The 24,613-nt window shown below is 35.2% G+C and overlaps 1 protein-coding gene and 2 long non-coding RNA genes across 6 annotated transcripts in view; 2 read left to right on the top strand and 1 right to left on the bottom strand.

Moving 5' to 3' along the window:
* The window catches only part of elk3 (ETS transcription factor ELK3), a 36,505-nt gene extending 14,334 nt beyond the window's left edge, over positions 1–22,171 (bottom strand). Inside the window, exons 1-3 of one of the 4 annotated variants that reach the window (XM_073946144.1) lie at positions 8,308–10,333; positions 5,513–8,269; positions 584–792 (exon numbers count right to left, since the gene is read on the bottom strand). In XM_073946144.1, the coding sequence (XP_073802245.1) occupies positions 584–792; positions 5,513–5,585 (282 nt within the window). In that variant the 5' untranslated portion in view covers positions 5,586–8,269; positions 8,308–10,333. 4 annotated transcript variants of the gene reach the window in all.
* LOC141381591 (uncharacterized) overlaps positions 1–24,613 on the top strand; it is a 419,099-nt gene that overhangs the window by 225,832 nt on the left and 168,654 nt on the right. The gene's annotated exons all lie outside the window — the stretch shown is intronic.
* On the top strand, positions 651–19,874 carry LOC141381589 (uncharacterized). The gene is made up of 3 exons (XR_012401886.1): positions 651–808; positions 11,256–12,765; positions 19,679–19,874. It is a non-coding gene; the product is annotated as an uncharacterized lncRNA (long non-coding RNA).

The raw sequence follows: 24,613 nt of genomic DNA, 5'->3' as shown, positions 1-24,613 counted from the left end.
TTGATTTATTTTCGAGCAGAAATATCCTACATAAAATATCATTAACAAAAAATACATTTCAACATGGTTGAGAATGGAGTGGGATGTGGGATGAAGCACAAGCTTATCCCAATTTATTTGGTAAACGTGTGTACACTGAAAAAAGTGTTGCATGCAGAATTGTTGCAAACAATTTATTTGTGTTGAATTTAAACAAACAAATTAAGTTCAATAATGTTCAACTTAATTTGTTTGTTTAAATTCAACACAAATAATTTGTTTACAACCACTTAACGTAAAAAATGTTAGTAAATCCAAGGAATCATCTTTGAATAATTTTTTTCAGTGTAGTTTGTCCATTTTTTTTAATGGATAAAACATTTATCCTTCTTAGCTGTGCATTTTTTATGTGTATTGTCAAAATTGATGCACATCTTGGCATTTCCATTAAACGTTTTGTATATAGGAGATGAATGGAAGCATAGCTAATGACAATCAAGTTTAGGGGTCGACACTCATGCTTGCATTGCCTTAAAAGAGTCACTTCCTCTATTATAATTGGATATTGTTATGTAATAGTGAAATGGCAGCTTGTAATAGTAACCTTGTCATAGTAGTAGCGTAGCGCTCGGCTAAGTTTGTCGTAGTTCATGTTGGTCTTGTTTTTGCGCAGGCCCCAGAGTTTGGCGACTTCTTCTGACTTCAGCAGCTTGAACTCGCCGTCGTTGGACGTCCAGCAAATCAGGTGCTTATGGCTCTGATCCAGCAGTAACTGCAGCAGAAACTGCCACAGCGTGATAGCACTCTCCATATCTGCCAGACGAGAGAGGTAAAATTATTAACACAAACAGTGCATCAGTCTCTCAAGGGACATATATAGAGTAAAAGTCAGAATTATTAGCCCTCTTAAATTATTAGCCCCAAATATGACCCCACCAATTTCTGTTTAACGGAGAGAAGATATTTTCAACACATTTCTAATAATATTAGTCTTTAATAACTCATCTCTAATAACTGATTTTTTTATCTTTGTCATGATGGCATTAAATAATATTTGACTAGATATTTTTCAAGACACTTTTATACAGCTTAAAGTGACATTTAAAGACATTTAAAGTTTGGGTAATTAGGTAAGTCATTGTATAATGATGGTTTGTTTAGTAGATGATTGAAAAAAATATAGCTTAAAGGGGCTAATAATTGACCTTAAAATGGTGATTAAAAAATTAAAAACTGCTTTTATTCTAGCCGAATTAAAACAAGTAAGACTTTCTCCAGAAGAAAAAAATATTACAGGAAATACTGTGAAAAAAATCCTTGCTCTGTTAATCATCATTTAGAAAATATTTGAAAAAGAAGCAAAAAATTGTGCTTTATATAAACTGTATGTATATAAAATACTAAAATGACTGATTTTATAATTGCTTTTCTTAAGACTTCTTAAAACGTAAGGAATTAATTGCTTCAATTTTTTTTGTTTTGCTGTGGAACTACACAAAAACCTTGTAAAATTGTACTTTTTTTGATCTCAAGAACCATTAGACTGAAAAATCCTGCAAGAACTGGTGTATTTACATTTTAGTAATCATAGGATGACTGATATTCCTCTACAAAATGAGTTTTCTGCCTTGCAAACAATACCAACAATTCAAGTACCTCCTTAATACAATGACCTAATACAAGTACCTTTTCTCTAATACAAGTACCTTCTCAATACAGATCTCCAGACCTTGTCAAGCTCAAATTATACTTCAGTTTTTTTGAGTATACCAGGGTACTAAATGAGTCTGTTTATTGCTTTATGCTTTCTGGGATTACATAAAATAGTTCTAATTTAAAAGCAAAAACACCATTCATTTTTTCATCTATACGGAGGTTTACACAACAATGATGCTCCAAAAATAGAGATATTTTTTCCTGTGTTTATCTAAAGATTGAACACATAATCAGATCAATAAAATAGTAGATTTTGTAGCCTATAACAAACTGTATCGTTTTCAAAACTCAGTGGTTAGCACTGTCGCCTCATCGCAAAAAGGTCGCTGATTCGTGTCCCAGCTAGACCAGTTGGCATTGCTGTGTGGAGTTGGCATGTTCTCCCCATGGGGGTTTCCTCGGGTGCTCCGGTCTAAAGACAAGTGGTATAGGTGAATAGGATTAACTAAATTGGACGTAGTGTGTAAATGTAAGGTGTATAGGTGTTTCCCTGTACTAGGTCTGCTGTATAAAACATATGCTGGAATAGTTGGCGGTTCATTCCGCAGTGGCGACCCCTGATAAATAAGAGACTAAGCTGAAGGAAAATGAATTAAAAGGATTAAAACATTGATGAACATGTCTTGAATTTTGTAATAGCTGCCACAATGACATCTTAAAAAGCTTTTGTTTCATATAAGCAATATGTATCTATGTGATTTCTGAGTTAATTTCATAATAGTATCCCATTTAAATGAGCCAGAATGACACTTTGTGCGCTGCATGTTTCTCAGCCAAGCAGAGGTGGCATGAGGACACTTTTAATGAGCTTAACAAGCTTTAAAGATCTGAAGCAAGATCCTGTGGTGCTACGCCAAATATACTGCAGTTAGTGACCTTGCATCTCATTTCAATTGATCTGATAATCCTTCCAGAAGAGATTTAATGTTCTTTCTAAAAAAAATAAAACTAAAATCTTAAGCATCCATGCAGGTTTCTAAGCGGAAGTGGTGAATAGGGAGAGGCTGAGGCATCAGTTGAAAAACGTGGCCACATTAAAGAAAGCCGCTTTCGTTTTGTGCTCCTGAATCCATGCTCTCCCTTTAATTTCCCTTTTCCCTCCGCGCTCCTCACAGAAAAAAAAAACGTCATTCCTGGGTGCCCTCCCACAAACTCTACAAGCATTTCCTGTTCTGTTGTACATTAACGCACAGGCTCATAAACAACAAAGGACTATCAGTCAGAAAGAGTGGTTCACAAACAAGCAGCATCGACCGAGCCGCTGACCTCTCTAGGATGGAGGTGTCCGCTCAAAGATGGTCAAACTAGCAGGGTAAACATGGAGTTTGTTCACATGAATTAAAGGAAGCGGATAGAGATATGTGGGTTAAGGAGAATCCAAAGGCCACAACTCAACATTTCAGGCTTTAACATTGTCATTCAAATGTTTGGGATCTAGTTTTCTCTATTTGTTTCTTTTTAGATGCAACAAAAAATATATGACAACACAATCGTATTTGCAACAGTATTATTATCAGTATATTTTACAGTGTACATTGCAAAAATAAATTATTAGTTGACTTTACTTAAAATAAGCGAGGAAACCTGTTGCTTTAAAAATGATTAGTTGACTACTTAAAAACGTGAGTAGACCTGTTGCTTTAAAAATAATTAGTTGACTTTAGAGCAAACCTGTTGCCTTTAAATTTTAAAGTAAATAAACTATGCGCATAATTATACAAATTAAGTTAAATCAACTTAACAGTTCCAAGTTGCAATGGGTTTACTGACTTTTTCAAGTAAAATCAACTTGTAATTTGTAAAGGCAACAAGTTCACGCCCTTTTTAAAGTAAAAAAATCCCTATTTACAATGTAGATATACGGCAAGTCAGCGTCAAGTTATCTCCTTTTCCTGTTGCGCTTAGTAGATTCAAAATTCAAATTTAATACAACCTACATAAAGGCGATTTAAGAATTTTTATCTTTCTAAATAAATGAACTTTTTCAGCAAGGAAACATTAAAACTGGTTAAAAGTGACATTAAGAGACTCATTTTATTTTTGTTTCAAAATGATTTGACTTTTAAAAAATACTAAACTTAGACTAGACTTGTCATGGCATTCATATATAGCTGCTCTCTGGTGATTTGAAGCGCTTCTTTTGTCCTCATTTTTATGTTGCTTTGGCTAAAAGCATGTGGTAAATGAATTTATAAATGTACTTAAAATTGCGTACTTTTAAAAAAAAAACATTTCCATGAAACTATTGCAGCACAACAGCTTTTTTTTTGCATTAACAAATCTTTTTTCAGCACCAAGTTAACATTTTACAATGATTTCTGAAGGCTGGAGTAATGATACTGAGAATTCTGCTGTGCAGTCACAGAAATAAATGAAATTTAACAATATATTTAAACAGAAAATTGTTATTTTAAATTGAAATAATGTTCCAGATTGTATTTTTAGACAATAATAAACAATTCCAAAGCATTAAATATGGTGAATCTTTGAGTGATAGTGTGTATGAGTTATCAAAATATCAGCTGCTCCAGATTTTGAAATAATATTCTAGATTTTACTGTATTTCTAGACATTAATAAACCATTCCAAAGCATTAAAATGATGAACCATTAAGAGGTAAAGTATATTAGTCAGTACTATTAGTCTGCTTTAGGTTTTTAATTAATATTCAAGATTGTACTATATTTTAAGACATTAATAAACCATTCTAAAGCATTAAAAAGATCAACTATTGAGCAGTAAAGTATATGAGCATTATTATTTATCAAAACATCAACCTCTCCAGATTTTATTACAATATTCCAGATTTTACTGTATTTCTAGACATTAATAACCCTTTCCAAAGCATTCAAAATTATGAACTATTAAGCAGTAGAGTATATAAGTTAGTACTATTAGTCAAAATATCAACTGCTCCAGATTTGAATACAATATTCAAACATTTTCTGTATTTTTAGACATTAATAAACTATTCTAAAGCATTAAAAATGATGACCCATTAAGCAGTAGAGTACACAAGTATTATTATTTATCAAAACATCAACTTCTCCAGATTTTAATACAATATTCTTAATTTTACTGTATTTATAGGCATTAATAAACCATAGCGAAGCGAAGCATTAACAACAATGACCCTTTGAGCTGTAGTGTATATGAGTCCTATTTATCAAAATATCAGCTGCTCCAGATTAGTATAGCAATAAAAAAGCATGAAGTCCAAAGCTTTCTTTCATATTATCTGATTCATAATTCATAAACACCACCCAACAAAAGTCATTATCAGACCGTAACACTGTCCAATATACACACAGTCTCTACTACAAACTTAACAGTTGATTTTTGTGAATGAGTTTCATTCATTCATTCATTCCTTTTCTTTCAGCTTAGTAGAGGTGGAATGAACCACCAACTATTTCAGCATATTGTAACGAACTGAAGAAGCCAGGAAGCATTTAACAGTATAACTTGTCTTTTTAATCAGCTTTTACACGTTCAGACAGAGTAATCCTTGTGTTCACCTCCGAACCCACACTGTTCACTCACAGAGTCATATACCGGTTTCATCCAATCGGAAAACCCCTCCTTCCTTATCGAGTGCGCGGACTCGCTTTTTCCCCAAAATCTTGCTCCTTACAACCCCGCATTGCAAATACAGATACACCCCAAAATAGAACACAGGAACTGTATTAAACCTTTTCAAACATGCTACAATATGTTTTACACAGCGGATGTCCTTCCAGCCACAACCCAGTTCTGGGAAGCACCCACATACACTCATTCACATGCACCCTCAAACACTATAGAGAATGTAGCTTACCCAATTCACCTATAGCGCATGTCTTTGGCCTGTGGAGGAAACTGGAGCACACTGAGGAAACCCACATGAACATGCAAACTCCACACAGAAATGCCAACTAGCCCAGCCAGGACTCGATCCAGCGACCGTCTTGCTGTGAGGCGACAGTGCTAACCACTGAGCCACCGTGCCATCCTAAATGAGTTTCACTGGAGAGAAGAAGTCCAAAAAGGCTCTTTATACTTTGCCGTTGTGGTTGGACAGACAGGAAGCTGCGATCTCACGAAACAGGATGTACACAAAAATATCTGCGCACATTCTTTTAAGAAAAATCCGAAGACCACATGATTGGATGCATCTCAGGTCAATTGAGTTTTAAATCTACTCAGTGAGTATGGAAGTGGACTCACTGGGTGTAAGATAAGGATTTATTTTTTAATCAACACGACTGAGTTCCTTCATGCATGTGGTCTGGGATTGACTCCAACAGGAAGGTGCAGTGGTTCAATGTTAAAGGCTCAACTGCACAGGAAGTTGAAATCTTGCTTCCTGTGACCACTGTCGTCATGCCCTTGAGCCACACGCTTAACCTTGCTGAACTCCTATTACCTCCTCTTCTTCATCTCTGCTTAAAATGAAGAGCTACTATGTCTAAACAAAACTATTATATACAGATGAATATTTTTGTCCATTTCTCAGTGATTATAGGCAATGTATTTTGGTGCATTTAAACAAAACAGATTTATTAAACATATATATTTATTAAAATCATATTTTAGTCACTAAACATATTTAAAATTGAAAGATAAATCAGCTAAATTCAAGCAATATATTGCAAAAAAAATTACAACCTACAAAATTTCAATTATGTAAAAAAAAATTTGTTTGTTTTGATTTTTCTTCCTTTTTATTTTTGTAATTAATATTTTTCTATAACATATACATTTGGCTGTACTAGTTTTTGGACCATTATTGAAAATTATTTAGTTAGATAATCTTCAGATTTGCCTTCAGTACTGACTAATCTAAAGTATATGCACAAACATAATATTGTATAGCTTCTTTCTAATAAAAATATGAATTTAAAAGATTTGTAAGGGGTGTACTTATATCATATCATATATATATATCATATATCATATATATATAATCATATGCCGAGCACTGTAAGTCTCTATAAATCTATTGGTAATGAATGTATCGCAAACGTCCACCATAGGGGCTAAATTATGCTTTTTATTTAGGTTTTTATAGTATACAAGGATGCATCTTGCTTGGTTGCTTTGTTTGTTTGAAATAAAAAAATATATAAAAATGAGGGGTGTCGATAATTATAACCATTACTTAAAATTCACACATTAAGATATTAATATATTTTTAAAGGTTTTATAGAGTTATAATTCAGACAGTAGTGATAAGATGATAATAAACTTTTTTTTTTTTGCAAATTATTATTTAATACAGGTGAAGAGGGATTTCCAATTATGCGTCGACATGTGTAGCAGCATAGAAAGAGCGCTCCCATACACACTGGTATTAATCTTCCATTTTACATCATATATGATAATCTAAACCATACTTAAATAACATGGAGGGGGACAAAAACAAAAAGGCTAGGGCAAAACAACGATTGACCCCTGAAAAAAACTACAAATCAGCAGATGAAAAATCAGAGACAGCCGAGATAACTGATAGCATAGCAGCAATACATACGTACATCAAGGCTTTCCAGATGGATATTAAAACCGATCTAACCGCCTTCCAAGATTCTCTCGGAAAAGGTGTGAAAATGGAACTAAGCAACTTTAAACAAGAAGTCAATCAAAGACTGCATGGCCTTATCACGGACCTAAACGCAACGGCAGAAAAGGTCAACGAACAGGACCACAGGGTTTCTGCAGATATCCTAATGTCACATTTAAGACTTTTTAAGACCTTTTTAAGACCATTAAGTATTGAATTTAAGACCTATATCATCAAAAACATGCAAGAAAAAAATGCAAAAATGCACAAAGTTTGTGGTAAAATAAAATAATTTTAATTGAAAAGTCCTACAGAAAAGTACAGAAAGAAAAAACATCTTAAGATTTATACTTTCGCCTGGCGCCGCATCTCACACCTCCGCTGACTGTGCACGCACCTCACGAAATGGACGAGGCTTTTAAACAACGCATTCGCAGTTGTTATAATCTTTAAAAGGAAAGGGGGCGGTCTATAGAACAGACAGTAAAGTCAGACGCGAACTGTTCACCCGAAATCTGTTCACTCTGCCAGCCAAAATCATGTCGTGCGCACCGAAAGCAAACCTTCGCAAACACAGCATTGACGTTACATTCGCCACGCGCACTGAGTTTAATAACAGAAAGCTGATTGGCTATTGGATGTTGCACTGAAAAACAAATATTCAAAGGTGATTCCTTGAATTTACTCATTTTTTTTTTACTTTAAATGGCGGTAAACAATTTATTTGGGCTGAATTTAAACAAACAAATTAAGTTGAATTTTATTAAATTTAAATTGTTTAAATTTAACACAAATAAATAGTTTGCAACAGTTTTGCAGACATCATTTTTTTCAGTGTGGTCTCATTTGTAGTTGTAATACCACAAAATAGCCTACATTAGGACTAGTGAAATACAACATCACAAAAACCAAGCAACAACAACAAAAAAGAATTCAAACGAGCATTAGATGTAGCGTTACATGGACATCGGAAAGATAAGACCTGTGCAAAAAATATTTAAGACCTCGAACTGTAAATTTAAGACTTTTTAAGGCCTAAAATTTAGATTTTTAAATTTGAGACTTTTTAAGACCCTGCGGAAACCCTGGGAGCAGCGAGTTGGAGAACTGGAGGAGAACGTTACTGAGTTGAAAGAAATGCTCGATTAAACCAACCAAATTAAAGAACATTTACAAGAGAAACTGTTAGATCTAGAAATACGCTCCCGTAGAAAAAAACTGGCAAAAATCTAAAAAAGAAAAAGAGAAAGAAATCCAAAACTAGTTTTAAAAGTAATCCAATATAGCATTTACACTGTAAAGTATTCTACAATAGACGAAAGTAGTCATTGTGCATATTCATAAAAAATATGTGCATGCAATATTATGTGTGCATGCTTTACTATACGAAAAGGTGCAGCATGAACATTTTTTTGAATGTTTATTTGTGTTTTACAGAGAAAAGACAGTCAGTAGGTTTTCGTTTTTTTTTAAGTGAGCCAACCTTTCTGAAATACTGCATACACTTAGTTATTCCAGTGTAGTTAGTTATTGTTATTACAATACAGGACAGGATGTAGTTTTTCAGCTTTATTCGTTGTCTATTTTCACTGCACATCTACAAAAGAGACTCAACACCAGTGTCAGGATGCAGGAAGACCTTGGGTGGAGGACAGAAAGGACCTCGGGTTGAGCTCTGACACTGGGAAAACCAGTCCGACTTGAATTCAGAACTATCAAATGCATGCGAGTGTGCACATTCAGACACACTCCTCGGTTTTTACAATCGTTACATCATACCCTTCAGTAACTGTAAGTCAGTCAAACAGGGCGGGCTGGCGTTTACTGCGGCCTTCCTGCTGTCTGAGCCAACAATCTCCAGAGACGGAGCGATGGATAGATGGATGGATGGAGGGAAGGAACGAGTGAGACGGAGCGATAGATGGAGAAAAAACGAGGCTGGCTGACTTCACTAGTGTGGATAGTTCTGACACACAGTGTGTTTTATTGGCCAAGAGGAACTCCCTGGTTGCAGACGGCCTTATTTTGGGAAAGTCTTTGTCATCGTTTTGACACAGACACTCACAAGCTTCAACTTTCACCTTGGTTTTCACTCATCAAACTGGCGGCTCTGGAAAACATCGAGGGATTGATTGAATGATTCGTTTAGAGCTATAAGGATAGGGTCAAATTTAAACACTGAAACACTTGCAGGCAAAATGAAATAAAACATTAGGTAATACTTTGGGAATCAGTTTAATTGTGGTAAATATTTTAGGAAACTCAGCAAAGTAACGATTTAATATATTTAATATTTTGAAGCAGCAATGTCACACATTTTAGACATTGTTTTAGTCTACTGGGAATCAATTGGATTTTAAAAAAAATAGTAAATATTTTCAGAAAATAAGCATAATGTGAAGTTTTTATAGTAACAGGTTATCTTTTTAAAATATAAGACTTTTATTTAGTAATCAATCAGGCAATTAATTGAATGGTGTCGAAAATGTACTTTAAAAATATTTCAATTACCTTTTCAATTAGTATATACTCAATATAATTAGTATTATGGCATTTTCATCTGGTAAAGCAAAAAAATTGCTAATAAAATGCTTGATTTTATCCACTGAGAATCTATATATATATTTAATATCAATACACTGAAAACCCTTATAAGTTGACTGAACTAAATTAATTGAGTAAACTTGTTGCCTCAATTTAATTGAGTAAATGGAGTCTCCCAAAACTTGCATATTTAAGTTTATTTAACTTGCCGGTTTTGTAGACTATACTTAAATTGTTCAGTTAACCAAACTTAGAACTTTTAAGTATAGTCTATATATATATATATGTTAAATATTTTCCCCAATTTTTGTTTAATGAAAAGAAGATTTTTTTCAGCCTATTACTAAACATGATAGTTTTAATAACTAATTTCTAATAACTGCTTTATTTTATCTTTGCCATGATGACAGTACATAATAGTTTACTAGATATTTTTCAAGACACTTCTATACAGCTTAAAGTGACATTTAAAGGCTTCACTATGTTAATAAGTTTAACTAGGCCGGTTAGAGTTATTAGGCAAGCTTTTGTATAATGATTGTTTGTTCTGTAGACTATTGAAAAAAAATATATATAGCTTAAAGGGGCTGAAATGTTTTTCTTTTAAGTAAAAACTACTTTTATTCTTGCCAAAATAAAACAAATAAGCCTTTCTCAAGGAGAAAAAAATATTTTCAGACATGCTGTGAACATTTCCTTGCTCTATTAAACATCATTTATAAAATAATAAAAAATTTAACAAATTCAAAGGGGGGCTAATAATTCTGACTTCAACTGTATATATATATATATATATATATATATATATATATATATATATATATATATATATATATATATATATATATATATATATATATATATATCTATATATATATATATATATGCATGTGTGTGTGTGTGTGTAATAACACACTATAAAAAATGTTTAAATACATTTTAAACAAAAAATTATAATAATTAGTCATTTATTCACATTATGATAAATAATTATACCTGAAGCCATTTAGAATTTTAGTCTAGACTACATTTGTGACCTATTTTTTTCAAAGGATTAATTATAATTTTGAGCTCACTATACTTGAAATCTTAAGTTTATGCATTTTCATGGTACACAAGTAACATTAACTCATATTTTTAAGCGATAGGACCAAAATGCAAAATCTTAAGTTATTTTCGGTCAACTTTACTTAAATGTTTAAGTAAAGACAACATTAGGGTTTACAGTGATTATATATTCTACATATAATCTATATGTTTTCTACATATTTACAGAATAAGATATGTAAAGCTATATAACATTGTAGCATGATGTCTGATGTACTGACTACAATGCTATAATGCTCTCTTTATAATAACAATCAATAGAAAATTCCCGAAAGGAGCATGAATTTAAGAATGATTATTGAATTTTTGGTTTAATGATGGCTTTCTGCTTTATAATTTGGTCCTCATTACTTTTATTTTTGTGTTTCAGATGTTTTGAATGCACGTCAGCCAGAGCGATAGCAAAGAGACACAAACAACAAGATTCAGCCAAACCAGTGGTGACAAAGGAGGAAGTGCTCGGAAAACCCTGCCAATACAGGCCACAGATATTTATCAGGAAGTTCTGTGCATTTACACACACACACACACAATGCTCATTCATTACTCCACATGTGTGAAACAGATCTCATTATAGCAATCATATACCGATATACAGAAAGATTTCATACTCCACGATTGAGCAAAACATAAAAGCTAACACACCGTCGGCCAGTTATTATTTTCCGAACCCCCAAAGAAGCGAAATAAAGCCGTTTCCTGCTCCAACATCCTCTGAGCGGAGCATCTGCGTTAAGCGACCGTAAAACTGTCTATATCAGGACTTCCTCCAATTCTCCTTTGAAGGGCGTCTTCCTGGGAATGGCCATCCCTAACTGAAAGGTAGGAATTCCTGCTGCGGGGAGCAAACACAGGAACGCGGGGACCACACGGACGCAAGGCACAAATGGGAGGTTTCCGCTTCTCCTTTCGTGTTGGCACGATCCCGTCTATGAACAGACTCATGGATTCCCAGATTTATTGGTCTAATCAATGGGAATAAACACAATTCTAAAGCTCTGGGCTGTTTGGAGAGGTGCCTGCGTGGAACGTGGCTGTAAAAGTCATTGTTAGATTTTGGGGGGGGGTTTGCATGAATGTGATTTGCATGTGCAAATCTGGAGTTTATGGCTCTCTTGTATTTTTCTAAACAGCGCAGAAGCAAAGTGAGCCAGGATTTTCTTCGACAGCTTGACGCACAATTGCATTTAGGCATGTTGAGATGATGAGAGACCTCATGACACCCAAATAAATAACAGACAGTGTGCAGTAAACAAAACGCAGTGTCTGCGCTGCAGCGGCTCTGTTCTGTCTGCCATGCATCAGCTTCACGGTCACTGGGTTCAAAGCTGTTTTAACACATGCAAATCCGACAGGAAATAATCATGGACAGCTTTTGTAGTTATTTGGATGAGGTGTCAGTAAAGCCACATGGATTTTCTGTGCATCTTTTGCCAATCGTCTTCATTTATTAATCCTCATAATGCATCCATGTCTGTTTTAAACAGGAGCAGATGCATTTAAAAAATCACCTATGTCTCACTTTTGGAGCTGGATTTTGTTGATGAACATTTATATATACACACACAGCCATTGGCGGACCATTGTAAAATCCACAAATGCCATAGAGGACTAGGAACATCAGATAAACTCTCCCTTTCGGGCACTGATTTGTCAAATAAAGTTAAGGACTCACTTCACATTAGGTGGCCTCAACTAACATGTACTTAAAATATTTAATACTTACTGTGTAATATGATTGATTAAATACCTGCATGTAAATACACTGTTGATCCTACTTTAGACCATAACCTTACACCTACACATACCCTCAAACCTGTACCCTTCCCATATCCCACCTCAAGTCCCCCAGATGTCTTCTGCAATACATTAGAATCACAGTAAGTACATTGTATTTATTTTTTGATGCAAGTACATAGCAATTAAAGTCACCTAATATAAAGTGGATTGATTATTAGTAGAGTAGAAATGCACTCAGGAACTAATAATGAGTTTGTTTGACGGATCAATTTTAAAAGTTTAATTTACACATTTTTATTACTGTGCTGTTGTGCTAAATTTTTTTGATCTTGTGTCTGCTGCTCAATATGTGTGTATTGATTATTATACTCTAGGTTGCTACAAATGCTAGATTGTCGTAACCCAACATGGACAAACCCAACAATATTTTGCAATTAAGTTTAAATGACACGGTCCATGTTTAATCTAAATCATGGGTTATGACAACATAACATATTTAGAGTGTAGTATGCCATTATTACGTTTTGTGCACAGTAATTAATGGTAATTTCAGGATATATTTGCCCAAACTTTAATAAATATTTAGTAGTCAAATGAAATGTTACATATTTGAATTATTTTAAATGTAACTACATCAGAAAGGCATGCAACTGAAATATTTGTAATTATTTTTTTCTGACTTAATATCATTGCAGTAGTTACATTTTCTTTCGTTACACTTTTTATTAAAATCTTTTGAATTTTGACTTATTTAACGATTTTTTATATTAAGATTTGTTTTTTTTAATCAATTTACTACAAACACTGTGTAAAACTTGTTAAAGTAAATCAACTGAGGTATTTAATTTTTCTACATTTGGACATCACAGATAGTTTGTTTTACCGCGGTAAAGTTCAAAGGCCCTGTTTATTAACATGATGCATTTTCCTCAATCCCATCTCATCTGAACGACATTAAATAACATGTAAGAAATCTAAAATGTTTTCACGTTTGTCCCCTTTTGACCACTTTCAGAGGTAGTCAGATGCATTCAAACAGTCCGAAAAGACCATCTTCTCTCCACCTTGTGACTGAACACATGATAGTGATGGGACGTGTTGTAAAGAAGCACACCAAAACAAACAGATTACGATCATAATCATAGTTGCCATCCGCATCCTTTTCATTTGCTTACTCTCCTGCACTCAAAACCACGTACACTGCAAAAAAACGGCCATTATTTTAATAGTAAAAAAAAGTACTACAGTAAACATCTGTGAGCAAGTGTCCTTAATATATACAATATATATCTGTGAATTAAGTTACCTGCATGTTTGTTGACATTACTATGGTTCTTTTTAGTGTTTTCCCTCATCAGTTATGCACATTAGAGTCTTATTACATCTCATTTAGATTAAATGAATTAGGTTTTATGTGTTTTAATGATGGTGTTATGTTAAGTATTAGTGTGTGTTTAGTATTAGCTAATATTTCTGCTTATTAGCATGCTTTTCTCCATATTAGCATGCTTTTCTGTATATTCGCATGCTTTTCTGCATATTAGCATGCTTTTCTGTATATTCGCATGCTTTTCTGCATATTAGCATGCTTTTCTGTATATTCGCATGCTTTTCTGCATATTAGCATGCTTTTCTGTATATTCGCATGCTTTTCTGCATATTAGCATGCTTTTCTGTATATTCGCATGCTTTTCTGCATATTAGCATGCTTTTCTGTATATTAGCATGCTTTTCTGCATATTAGCATGCTTTTCTGTATATTAGCATGCTTTTCTGCTTGTTGGAAAGGTTTGTAATGCGCATTGGTTTAGTATATGTCATTTTCAAAAAAGGAATAAAATGTAAAGTTAGTACTTCATATTTAACATATTTATTCATATATAACCTATTTAGTGTGTTAACACAATAAATTAATGTATTACAGCATTTATTTTTAAAAATGAGACATTTCTATCAAATTTTAAGTGTAAAATTCTGGCAACCAGAGCTGCCGTTTTTTTATGAGATTTTTCTATACTTTTTACTACAAGGTTTTTGTAGAGTAATATCCAACACCAACCCAGACAATATATCACGTCAAACTATTAAAAATGTCAATAAAAGTCACTTTTTCTAACTTTTCAAGGTTTAATGTTACTGGAAAAAAAGATTAAGGTCCCATAATGCATTTCAAAAGCATAAATAAATTAGAAAAAGTAAAGACATGAATCACAAAATACAGAAAACTGCAAATTTACAGATTTTTTTAGATATTAAATAAGAAAAAAGGGACAAAAATCACAACACAGGCGATCGCAAGATAAAAACACATGTCAATACCAGGAAGAAACGGTAATGACCATTCGAATGACCCACTGCCATCGAATCACTGAAAAATGCATGTGGGTCAAAATAACTTAAAAGTAGGGCTACATAATATATCGTTTCAGCATCGAAAACACAATGTGCACATGTGCAATAGTCACATGCAGGAAGTGCAATCTTAAGTTTATATTTTGGGGTTATAGATTCTCCTGGAAAACTCTCGTAAACAGTCTGTATTACAGTGGGTATAGTATCCGATCGAATCGACCGCACGAAACCCACTCCATAGTACAGTTACTAACCCGGTTCTCAACAGTGACTATGTTTACATGGATGACCGATAATTAGATTTTAATGTGATTAAGGCAATATTCTGATTAAGGGTCTAACATGTAAACAGCGATTTTTGATTTATTTAATTAGATTAAGGTCATAATTGAACTAAAGAGAAATTAAATTAAGACGATTATGCCGATTTTAGTCGCATTATTAAAGTGCAGTAAAGACATGTAAACACCTTAATCGAACTATTACTGTCATGTAGGACTTTTCGCCGCATTTTGTGACAGGATAGTCCACACCCACACACGCACGGCTGATTGACACTCTTTGCACCTACCAAGTCAGTGCAGACCACAGACACCTGCATCGTGTCCATTTTAATCAGAAAAAACAACACTCTTCCAGTAGTTCATAGTTGCATCCAATATCTCGTTTGTCACGGAGAGCATGCATGAAATGTTCGTGAATGAAAGTGAAAGTGGCAAACTGCAGCTAAAGTCGACAAATTAAACATGAAACGCGCAAAATTACACAAAACTCCGAAGCAAATGCGGATGGCACGATGACGCAATGACGGTAATCGAATTGTGCTATAACATGTAAAACAGGATCATGAAAGTAACACTCAAAAAGCAACTCATGTAAACACCTTAGTCTTATTATTCCCTTAATTAGATTAAAGCAAATAATTTGATTACTGATGTCTAGGCCCACACGAAATCTGCGCGCGCTCATGATTTATACATAGCTTGTTTGGCATGCTGTCCTGGGAGAGAGCCCTGAGCTCAAGGGATCCTCAAGCCCAGGGTTCCACCCCTTTTGCAGGGCGAGTGGAGATTGAGCTCAGGTCTATCTCAAACTCCCCCGCTGCTGAGGCCAAGGCGAACTTCCTGAGAGTAAGACATTATAAAAAAGGTTTAGGCTTGTTTTATCTATAATATAGAGCACATTTGGATGGTGTGAGGAAACCGGGGAACCCGGGGGAAACCCACGCGGACACAGGGAGAACATGCAAACTCCACACAGAAATACCAGATGGCTCAGCGAGGACCCAACACCATTGGTATTCTTGCTGTGAGGCAATAGTGCTAGTCACTGGGCCACCGTGCCGCCCATTCTGGATAAAGGAGGAAGAAGGGGAGGAGGAGGGTTTCTTCCAGACGAAGATAGTTGTAGAAAGGCAATGAGGATATATATAGTGATTTGGGATCCTTTGATTGGAGGATCATAATTAGCTAATGTGGACCAGCTGGGTCAATCATGAGCACATGCTCCTCTCGAAATTAGTTCAAAATTAAACTTCACTTCTGCAGATTTTTAGCCCATTATTAATTCTGTTTATTTACTTGAGTAAATATGTAAATCTGAATTTATTCAGTTTTTATTCAGTAATTTATTACTTTTTATTTAATATATTAAGGTTTTAGTTGTGATACTCCGCTGGATACTCCCAAAATAATTCCGCAGAAATCCGCAGATTTTTACCAAAATTCTCCGCAGAAAAAACGTCTGCAGATTCCGTCTGGCCCTGCTGATGTCCATGTAAACGTAGTCACTGTTAATCAGACACTTCACCCACCCCACCTGCTCTCCCGAATTTTAGTTACATTAGTAACATTTCAAATGTTGGCAGGTATGATTAACCAGAAGCCCAAGTTCAGAACCAGAGGATTTTTGCAGTAACTAAAGAATTTACCCATAATGCCCTGTGACTGTGTAAGCATTCATGCACAAGTTTTTTTTTTAAGTATTCAAGCGCATGAAATTGTACTGTTTGTAACTCTAATGAAGATCTATTTTTTGAATTATTTATACAATGAAGACTGTGGTTTTATTTTTACATTAGATTATTCAATTTCTGCACATGAATACTGTGATGTATAATATTTCCCTCCTATAATCCCAATAATAATCCAGAATAACCCCCATAATCTTCCAGAACAATCTCAGTATATTTATGAATCCTTTCCAAATAGAGCTAGTCAAGCTATCTGGTCAAATTGTAAGCATATCGCAATATAAATCGCAGCAAAACAGACTTGAAAGAGTCCCGAAACTTAAATAAAGTCAGTGGAAAACACCAAGAAAAAAAACTGCTTATCCAACCCATCTAACCATACAGGAAGTAGACAGGAGGAACAACACCGTGGCAGCGTAGTCATTCAGTGGCTTAACTTTTGTAAGTTTCACACATTGTCAAGTGTGTTTGGAGGAGGAAAAAAAAAGAGGGACTTCCAGGTGAGAAGATGCACACACATGTAACACACACACACATAAACACAGACAGTCTGGACGTAAAACCCTAAGCGCAGTGTTTTGAATGGCCCCAAGACAGCCTTCAAACACCAAACTCGCCGTCGCGCTCACAAACCCCTCCACTGTAGCGCCAGCGGAAACTCGTAATGAGATTAGTTGGTGTGCGCAGACATTACTTCGCCATGACTAAATGCACACTCTTCCTGCGCGCACAGACTCCAGTGGAAAATTCAGGGAGCTCCTACTGAAGAGAGAGGGAGAAAGGAGACTTCTCTCCACGACCACATCTCTCCAGAGAGCCGCAGCTCTTGAAATTACGCAGACAGATCCTAGAATGTCTGCATGTGTGCGTGTTGGGGCTCCAGAAACCAGTGTAGACACTTACAACGCCATGCATTTACTTGCAGAATATGGTAAAGTGTTTGGAAAATGTTCCTTGATAAGTTTAAACAGGCTTTTATTACGAATTTTTACTTAAGGTAACACTTTAGTTTAAGTAACAATTCACACTATTAACTACTGCCTTGTTATTACCTGCTTATTATTAAGATATTAACTGTTTATTAGCACGTATGATCTTATTGTATATCACTAATCCTACCCAATACTTAAACCCTATAGTACTGTCTTACTAACTATTAATAAGCAGATAATTAGTAGTCTGTTGAGATTAAATGAAGTGTTTAGTTTAAGTAACAATTCACACTATTAACTACTGCCTTGTTATTACCTGCTTATTATTAAGATATTAACTGTTTATTAGCACTTATGATCTTATTGTATATCACTAATCCTACCCAATACCTAAACCAAAGTACTACCTTACTAACTATTAATAAGCAGCTAATTAGTAGTCTATTGAGATTAAATTGTTTAGTTTAAGTAACAATACACACTGGCTAATCATTAGCTTACTGTTATTAAAATATTAACTGTTATGAAGTATGATCTTATTTTACATCCCTAATCCTGCCTAATACAAAACCAACTAGCACCTTACTAATTATTAATAAGCAGCTAACTAGTAGTTTGATAAGCTAAATGTGTTAAGTGTTTAGTTTAAGTAGCAATTCACACTATGAACTACTGGAAAATTATTATCTGCCTGTTATTAATATATTAACTGTTATTAAGTATGATTTTAATCTACATCACTAATCCTGCCTAAGACAAAACCCAACCACTACCTTACTAACTATTAATAGGCAGCTAATTAGTAGTCTAATTAGCTTAAATTGTTAAGTGTTTAGCTTATAAAACAATTCACACTATTAACTACTGGCTTATTATTACCTGCCTATTATTAATAGGTTAAATGGTATAATGATCTTATTTTACATTACTGATCCTGCCTAATCCAAAACCCAACTACTAATACTAGGTTTTGAGAGCTGAAAGTGTTAGTAAATGGATTGTTAATCCGCTTAAGTCAAGTCATGACTTATTGATGACGTATGGAATGTTTACATGTCCAAGCTGCTACTTATTTGAATTGAGAAAATATTTGTTTATGGCCACTTTTAAGTTCTATCACACATTAAAGTGGATTTTATATAAAATCATAGTGCACACAACAATTTCTGGACTTGCTGCATTACAAATACCAAAATGTTAACAATTTATAAACAATGTATCACTTTCTGTTTCTACTTCTATTAGGTGTGTGTGTATATATATATATATATATATATATATATATATATAATTTAAACACACACACAATATATATATATATATATATTGTGATCGTGATTTTCGAAAGTATTGCAGTGCTTTGTAAACGTTTATTATTTCCATTTGATGAGTCCCCCATGCAATTTGATAGAGCACTTGGACCTGGAAGCCGCTTCCTGTGACGTCACACTTAACAAGCGGATGGTGTGGATTGTACATTAAAATATAAAAGTGTAACCAAAGTTGTTTTCTGAGGTTGTAAGTATTGTAGTAATCATTACAGTACTTTTAGATGTATAGAAAACGTTCTCTGGTAATATAAATAATACTGTTTTAAATTTGTATATATTTTTTAACTAAATGTATTGTACTTTAGTAATGTTTTTAATTAAATATTATGGTATTAATACTGAGTTTAGTGTATAGTAAAATTAAAATGTACAAGTGTGACCAAAGTTATTTTTTTTAAGTTGTAAATATTGGAATAATTATTACGGTAATTTGACATGTATAGAAAACACTCTCTCTATTCCACAGCCACATCACCCTGCAGTCCAAGACTGGTTACTCACTGAAGCTAAGCAGGGCTGAGCCTTGTCAGTACCTGGATGGGAGATCACATGGGGAAACTAAGTTGCTGTCGGAAGTGGTGTTAGTAAGGCAAGCAGGGGGTGCTCAACCTGTGATCTGAGTCCTAATGCCCCAATGTAGTGAAGAGGACATTATACTGTTAGTGAGTGTCTTCTTTCGGATGAGACATTAAACTGAGGTCCTGACTCTCTGTGGTCATTAAAAATCCCATGGCACTTCTTGTAAAGAGTAGGGGTGTCCTTGCCAAATTCCCTCCATCAGGCCCTTATTCATCATGGCCTTCCAATCATCCCCATCCACCGAATTGGCTGTATTACTGTCTCTCCACCTCATCTATAGCTGGTGTGTGGTGAGCAGGGCTTAATTTGTGCCGGTACACGCCAGATCCGGCACCTCATACTACCGATTACCCCCTCCTCTCCCGTCCGCTGTTCACTTTCACTTTTTTCCGCGACTCCCCAACTCTTCACTTTCGTCCGCTACACCCTAGCCCCATGCTGCACTCTGGTGGTGGTGTGGAGAGTTCCCTCTCATGATTGTGAAGCGCTTTGGGTGTACGGCCATACACAATAAATGCGCTATATAAATACACATTACATTACAAATACTGCTCATTTAATTAATATAATATTTATTTATTTTACTTTTTTTTAAATGAATGTATTATACTTAATTTGTGATTTTTTATATATTATAGTTTTAAAGCATTGATTGTATAGTTATCCCATTGTTATAATACATGTACAACTTGTTAATCTTTTATTTGTGCGTATACATAAAAGCTATATTTCCAAACTGTCATAAATCTTGAAGGTGGCACGATGGCTCAGTGGTTAGCACTGGGCATCCTCTGCGTAAAATGTGCTGGAATAGTTGGCGGTACATTCCGCTGTGGTGACCCTTGACAAATCAAGGACTAAGTCGAATGAAAGAATGTCATAAATCGTGAATGCATTGGGGCGCAGACTTAGGTTTGGTGTTTTTTTTTTAAAGAAGATACCTTGCAGATTAATGCTGAAGTGGAAAAAAAATGTGCAAAAAGTGGAAGGAAAGTTGATATTTTAAAAAAAGAGCTTTCAGTAAGATTTATTTGGGCTCAGAATCAGATGTTTCCGCTACATCAAATTAGTTTTCCATTAATTTTTCATAATTTGAAAACACAAGTGTGACCAAATTTTTCAGGATCATTTAATTTCAAATCGCGTCCAAGAATTTATGTGTACATTCATATGACAAGTGCCAAAACCTTAGACTTGCATTGAGTTTAAATTTAATTACATGTGTATACATAGAGATATATTTAATAATAATAACACCCTTAACAAACACATAAATATTAAGGCTAAACTGAAATGCTAAACACAATAGTTCTACAATCACCACAGATCATTTATTCTCTTTTCCACCGAACTTGTTTTTACATAATGTCAATTGGAGACACCAAAACCTGCCTGACTGCAAATCTATCCAACCAATCTAACCGTACAGGAAGTCGATAGGAGGAACATGACAGTAGACTTTACACACAATGTGACAGTGACCAAAACTCCAAAAGAGAAGGAAATGACCTCTGAAGTGGCATTAGTGTCATTCAGAGCAAAACATCTCAGGTTTTACTTCATAATTGTTCAACACGACTGCCTCTATATGAAACCCGTAATGAACTTGAGCACATCCTTGGTCAATTCTGAGCTTATATTGCAATGAAGGTCTATCAAATACATCAATCTCATCTAATCATAAGCATTAACTCCTGTATATCCAGATGCAGGGGTAACATCAGCTCTAGGGCTGAACTGAAGTTTCTTTGTTTGCCCCAATGACTCATTTTCAAGATGCTGTCTGCTGCCAGTTTCAATCCGGAAGCGCATGGCAATTAGTCTGCTGCTGTTTCCAGACAAACCAGAAACTCTACTAGTGCGTTTAAAGTGGCAGTAGCCAAATTCGAGCCTTTCTAGCACCGAATGTGCGACCAGGAAAATGTTAGAAACGCGCATCGCCAAATCGTGAGCTCAACAGGTATTCAAACTTTCCCCAGTCGTGCGTAAACCGTGCGTAAATTGCGCGTGAGTAACGGGAACGGTGGACACTTGAGGTGTTTGTTATCGCTAAAACAGATCCATTCAGTTACCCCAAAGTGTTAAACATCACTTGTAAACACTCCCGCATAAGGGAAGCTTCATTCTTTTTTTCTGGATATCAAGTTTCAGTCCTGTACTTTGAAAGCGCTCTTCCTTTTACTTGTTATTGTGAATCAATAGTACATTTTTAAAACGCGTAAAAAGCGATCGGATAGCGCGAATGGGTTATTCACGTACCTCTGCGTAATGCTCGGGCTCCCTTTTCACTTTATTAATAAGAATTCCGTATAATGCGCTGTTTTTCCATGCTGTCGGCCGTCTCGGCAGCTCTCAGTCGGACTGTAATGGGATCCCGACTGTTTTCTCTCTCTCTCTCACTCACTCACTCTTTCTCTCTCTCTCTCTGTGAGCAGGAAGTTGCAGCAGGCAGACAGCGAGCCGGCTCACTTCCTCTCGCCGTGCGCGATTCCCCAGGCGCTCGGCCCGTCTGTGTAAACACGCTTTTCCTCCTCTAGCCACCATCCGACATTCAGGAACACGAGCACACACGCGGATGCGGACGCACACACACATACACACACACTCAGCATAGGCTATACTGTAACCCGAATCTGCAGCGAGAGGAGCGCACTGACGTCACCCTCTTCCTGCCCGGGACCCGCCGGGAGGAGCCCGTGTTCCTTCCTTCGCACACATTTTGCGGTGTATGTGTGTGTGTGTGTGTATGTGTGTGATTTCTAACGCTTGGTGATCAGATTGCTAGAAAATGTCCCCCTTACTTTATTAACCCTGGAAAAAACTGTGTGGAAAAAAAAAATAAGTAGGTCATCCTATGAAGAACACTGAAAGGATGATCCATTGGAGTTTTAAGGTAAGTGGTTGCACACAGTTGGTTTGGGTTGCATTTAAACAAACTATTTTTTAGTAATGTTCAACTTAATTTGTTTAATTTCAGCCCATATAAATTGTTTGCAACCACTTAGCTAAAAACAAAAGGAAATCCAATGAATCTTTTTTTTTTCAGTGAAGGTGCATGGCTTTTTCCGTGTAGGCGACCGTATTTTATTTGTTATTAATTTACTGTGGCATTTGATGTTGTTTTCAAAACAGAAAAAGGTTAGTTGTCGGAACTTCAATGTTAATTTAATTAATTTTATATTTGATATTATTTTTTTTTTTAAACAATTGTGCATATTTTGCATTTTCTTTGCATATTTACTATACATTTGTTTTGATAAATAGATAGACAGACGGACAGACAGACAGACATAGATAGATGATAGATAGATAGATAGATAGATAGATAGATAGATAGATAGATAGATAGATAGATAGATAGATAGATAGATAGATAGATAGATAGATAGATAGATGGATGGATGGATGGATGGATGGATGATATGGATGAAAGATAGACAGACAGACAGATGAATAGATAGTTAAATAGCCAGACGGATGATAGATAAATAGACGTGGTTCTCAAACCTTTATCATCAAGTACCACCTTAAAAAGGACGAAGCAGTGGCGCAGTAGGTAGTGCTGTCGCCTCACAGCAAGAAGGTCACTGGTTAAAGCCTACGGTCAGTTGGCGTTTCTGTGTGGAGTTTGCATGTTCTCCCTGCGTTCGCTTGGGTTTCCTCCGGGTGCTCAGGCTTCCCCCACAGTCCAAAGACATGCAGTACAGGTAGGCTAAATTGTCTACTGTATGAGTGTGTGTGTGTGTGTGTGTGGATGTTTCTCAGAGATGGGTTGTGGGAAGGGCATTCGCTGTGTAAAAACATGCTGGATGAGTTGTTGGTTCATTCCACTGTGGCGACCCCGGATTAATAAAGGGACTAAGCTGACAAGAAAATGAATAAACCACCTCAGAAAACAAATGTCTCTCCAAGCACCACTATAATGAGCAGTATTGAAATACAGTAAAGTAATTAGTGCAGTAAAGAAGCTACAGCTCTGTACAGTTCGTAAACGTGGTAGATTATTTCCTATTATTAAGAATATTTATTATTATCGGCCACTTTTAACATTATAAATAATCTGAACATTAACACTGTGCTTTGCTTATATGTAAAACAAACACACAAACAAACTAATAACGTCAACATTTATATTAAATTGTGCTTTTAAAAGTTAAAAATGTTAGCGTTCTGTTCTTAAAAAGTAAAAAAAAAAAAATGATAATAAAACTGCTGTACTTAAATGTTTTTAAATATAGTGGCCAATTCATCAACACCTGATAATATTGCCTGGACCTCGGAAATATATGCTATATGTAAAAACGTTCATATATAAATCATTTTTGATAAATTTTTAAATATGTAGCATGTACTTATGACAGAATTGATCCTCTGCAGACCAGTAGAAGTAAGCCCGTGTCCCACCACAGTTTGAGAACCACTGTCTTAAAATAATAAAAGGTATACAGAAGTCTACTATAATATCTGCATGACTTAAAAACAAATCTTTGTCAGTAAGTGAGTGGCATGAGGCTCCACAGGGGGGTGGAACCATCTTCCGATTTCCTGGAGGGAAATCCACTGACAGGAAGCCGGATCCTTCAAAACACACATTCAGATGATGAGAATTCTCTCTTAACCTCTTCAACACAATTCTGTTGTATTTTAATGTGCTCTAATAGAGTGCTGATCTTAATGATTAGTCCTGAATTGATCCACTTGAGATGCTCACATGCTGGGTTTTTAAGAGGCATATGAAAACAATTATGATCTCAGAGATTCTTTATAATGTCTGTTCATAATCTGCCATCTAGTGGAGGAAAAACAAATGACAGTTAAAAAA

The sequence above is a fragment of the Danio rerio genome, chromosome 4 (genome assembly GCF_049306965.1).
Source record: "Danio rerio strain Tuebingen ecotype United States chromosome 4, GRCz12tu, whole genome shotgun sequence".
In the NCBI taxonomy this organism is placed as follows: Eukaryota; Metazoa; Chordata; class Actinopteri; order Cypriniformes; family Danionidae; genus Danio; species Danio rerio.
This window is presented reverse-complemented; position numbering and strand designations above follow the sequence as displayed.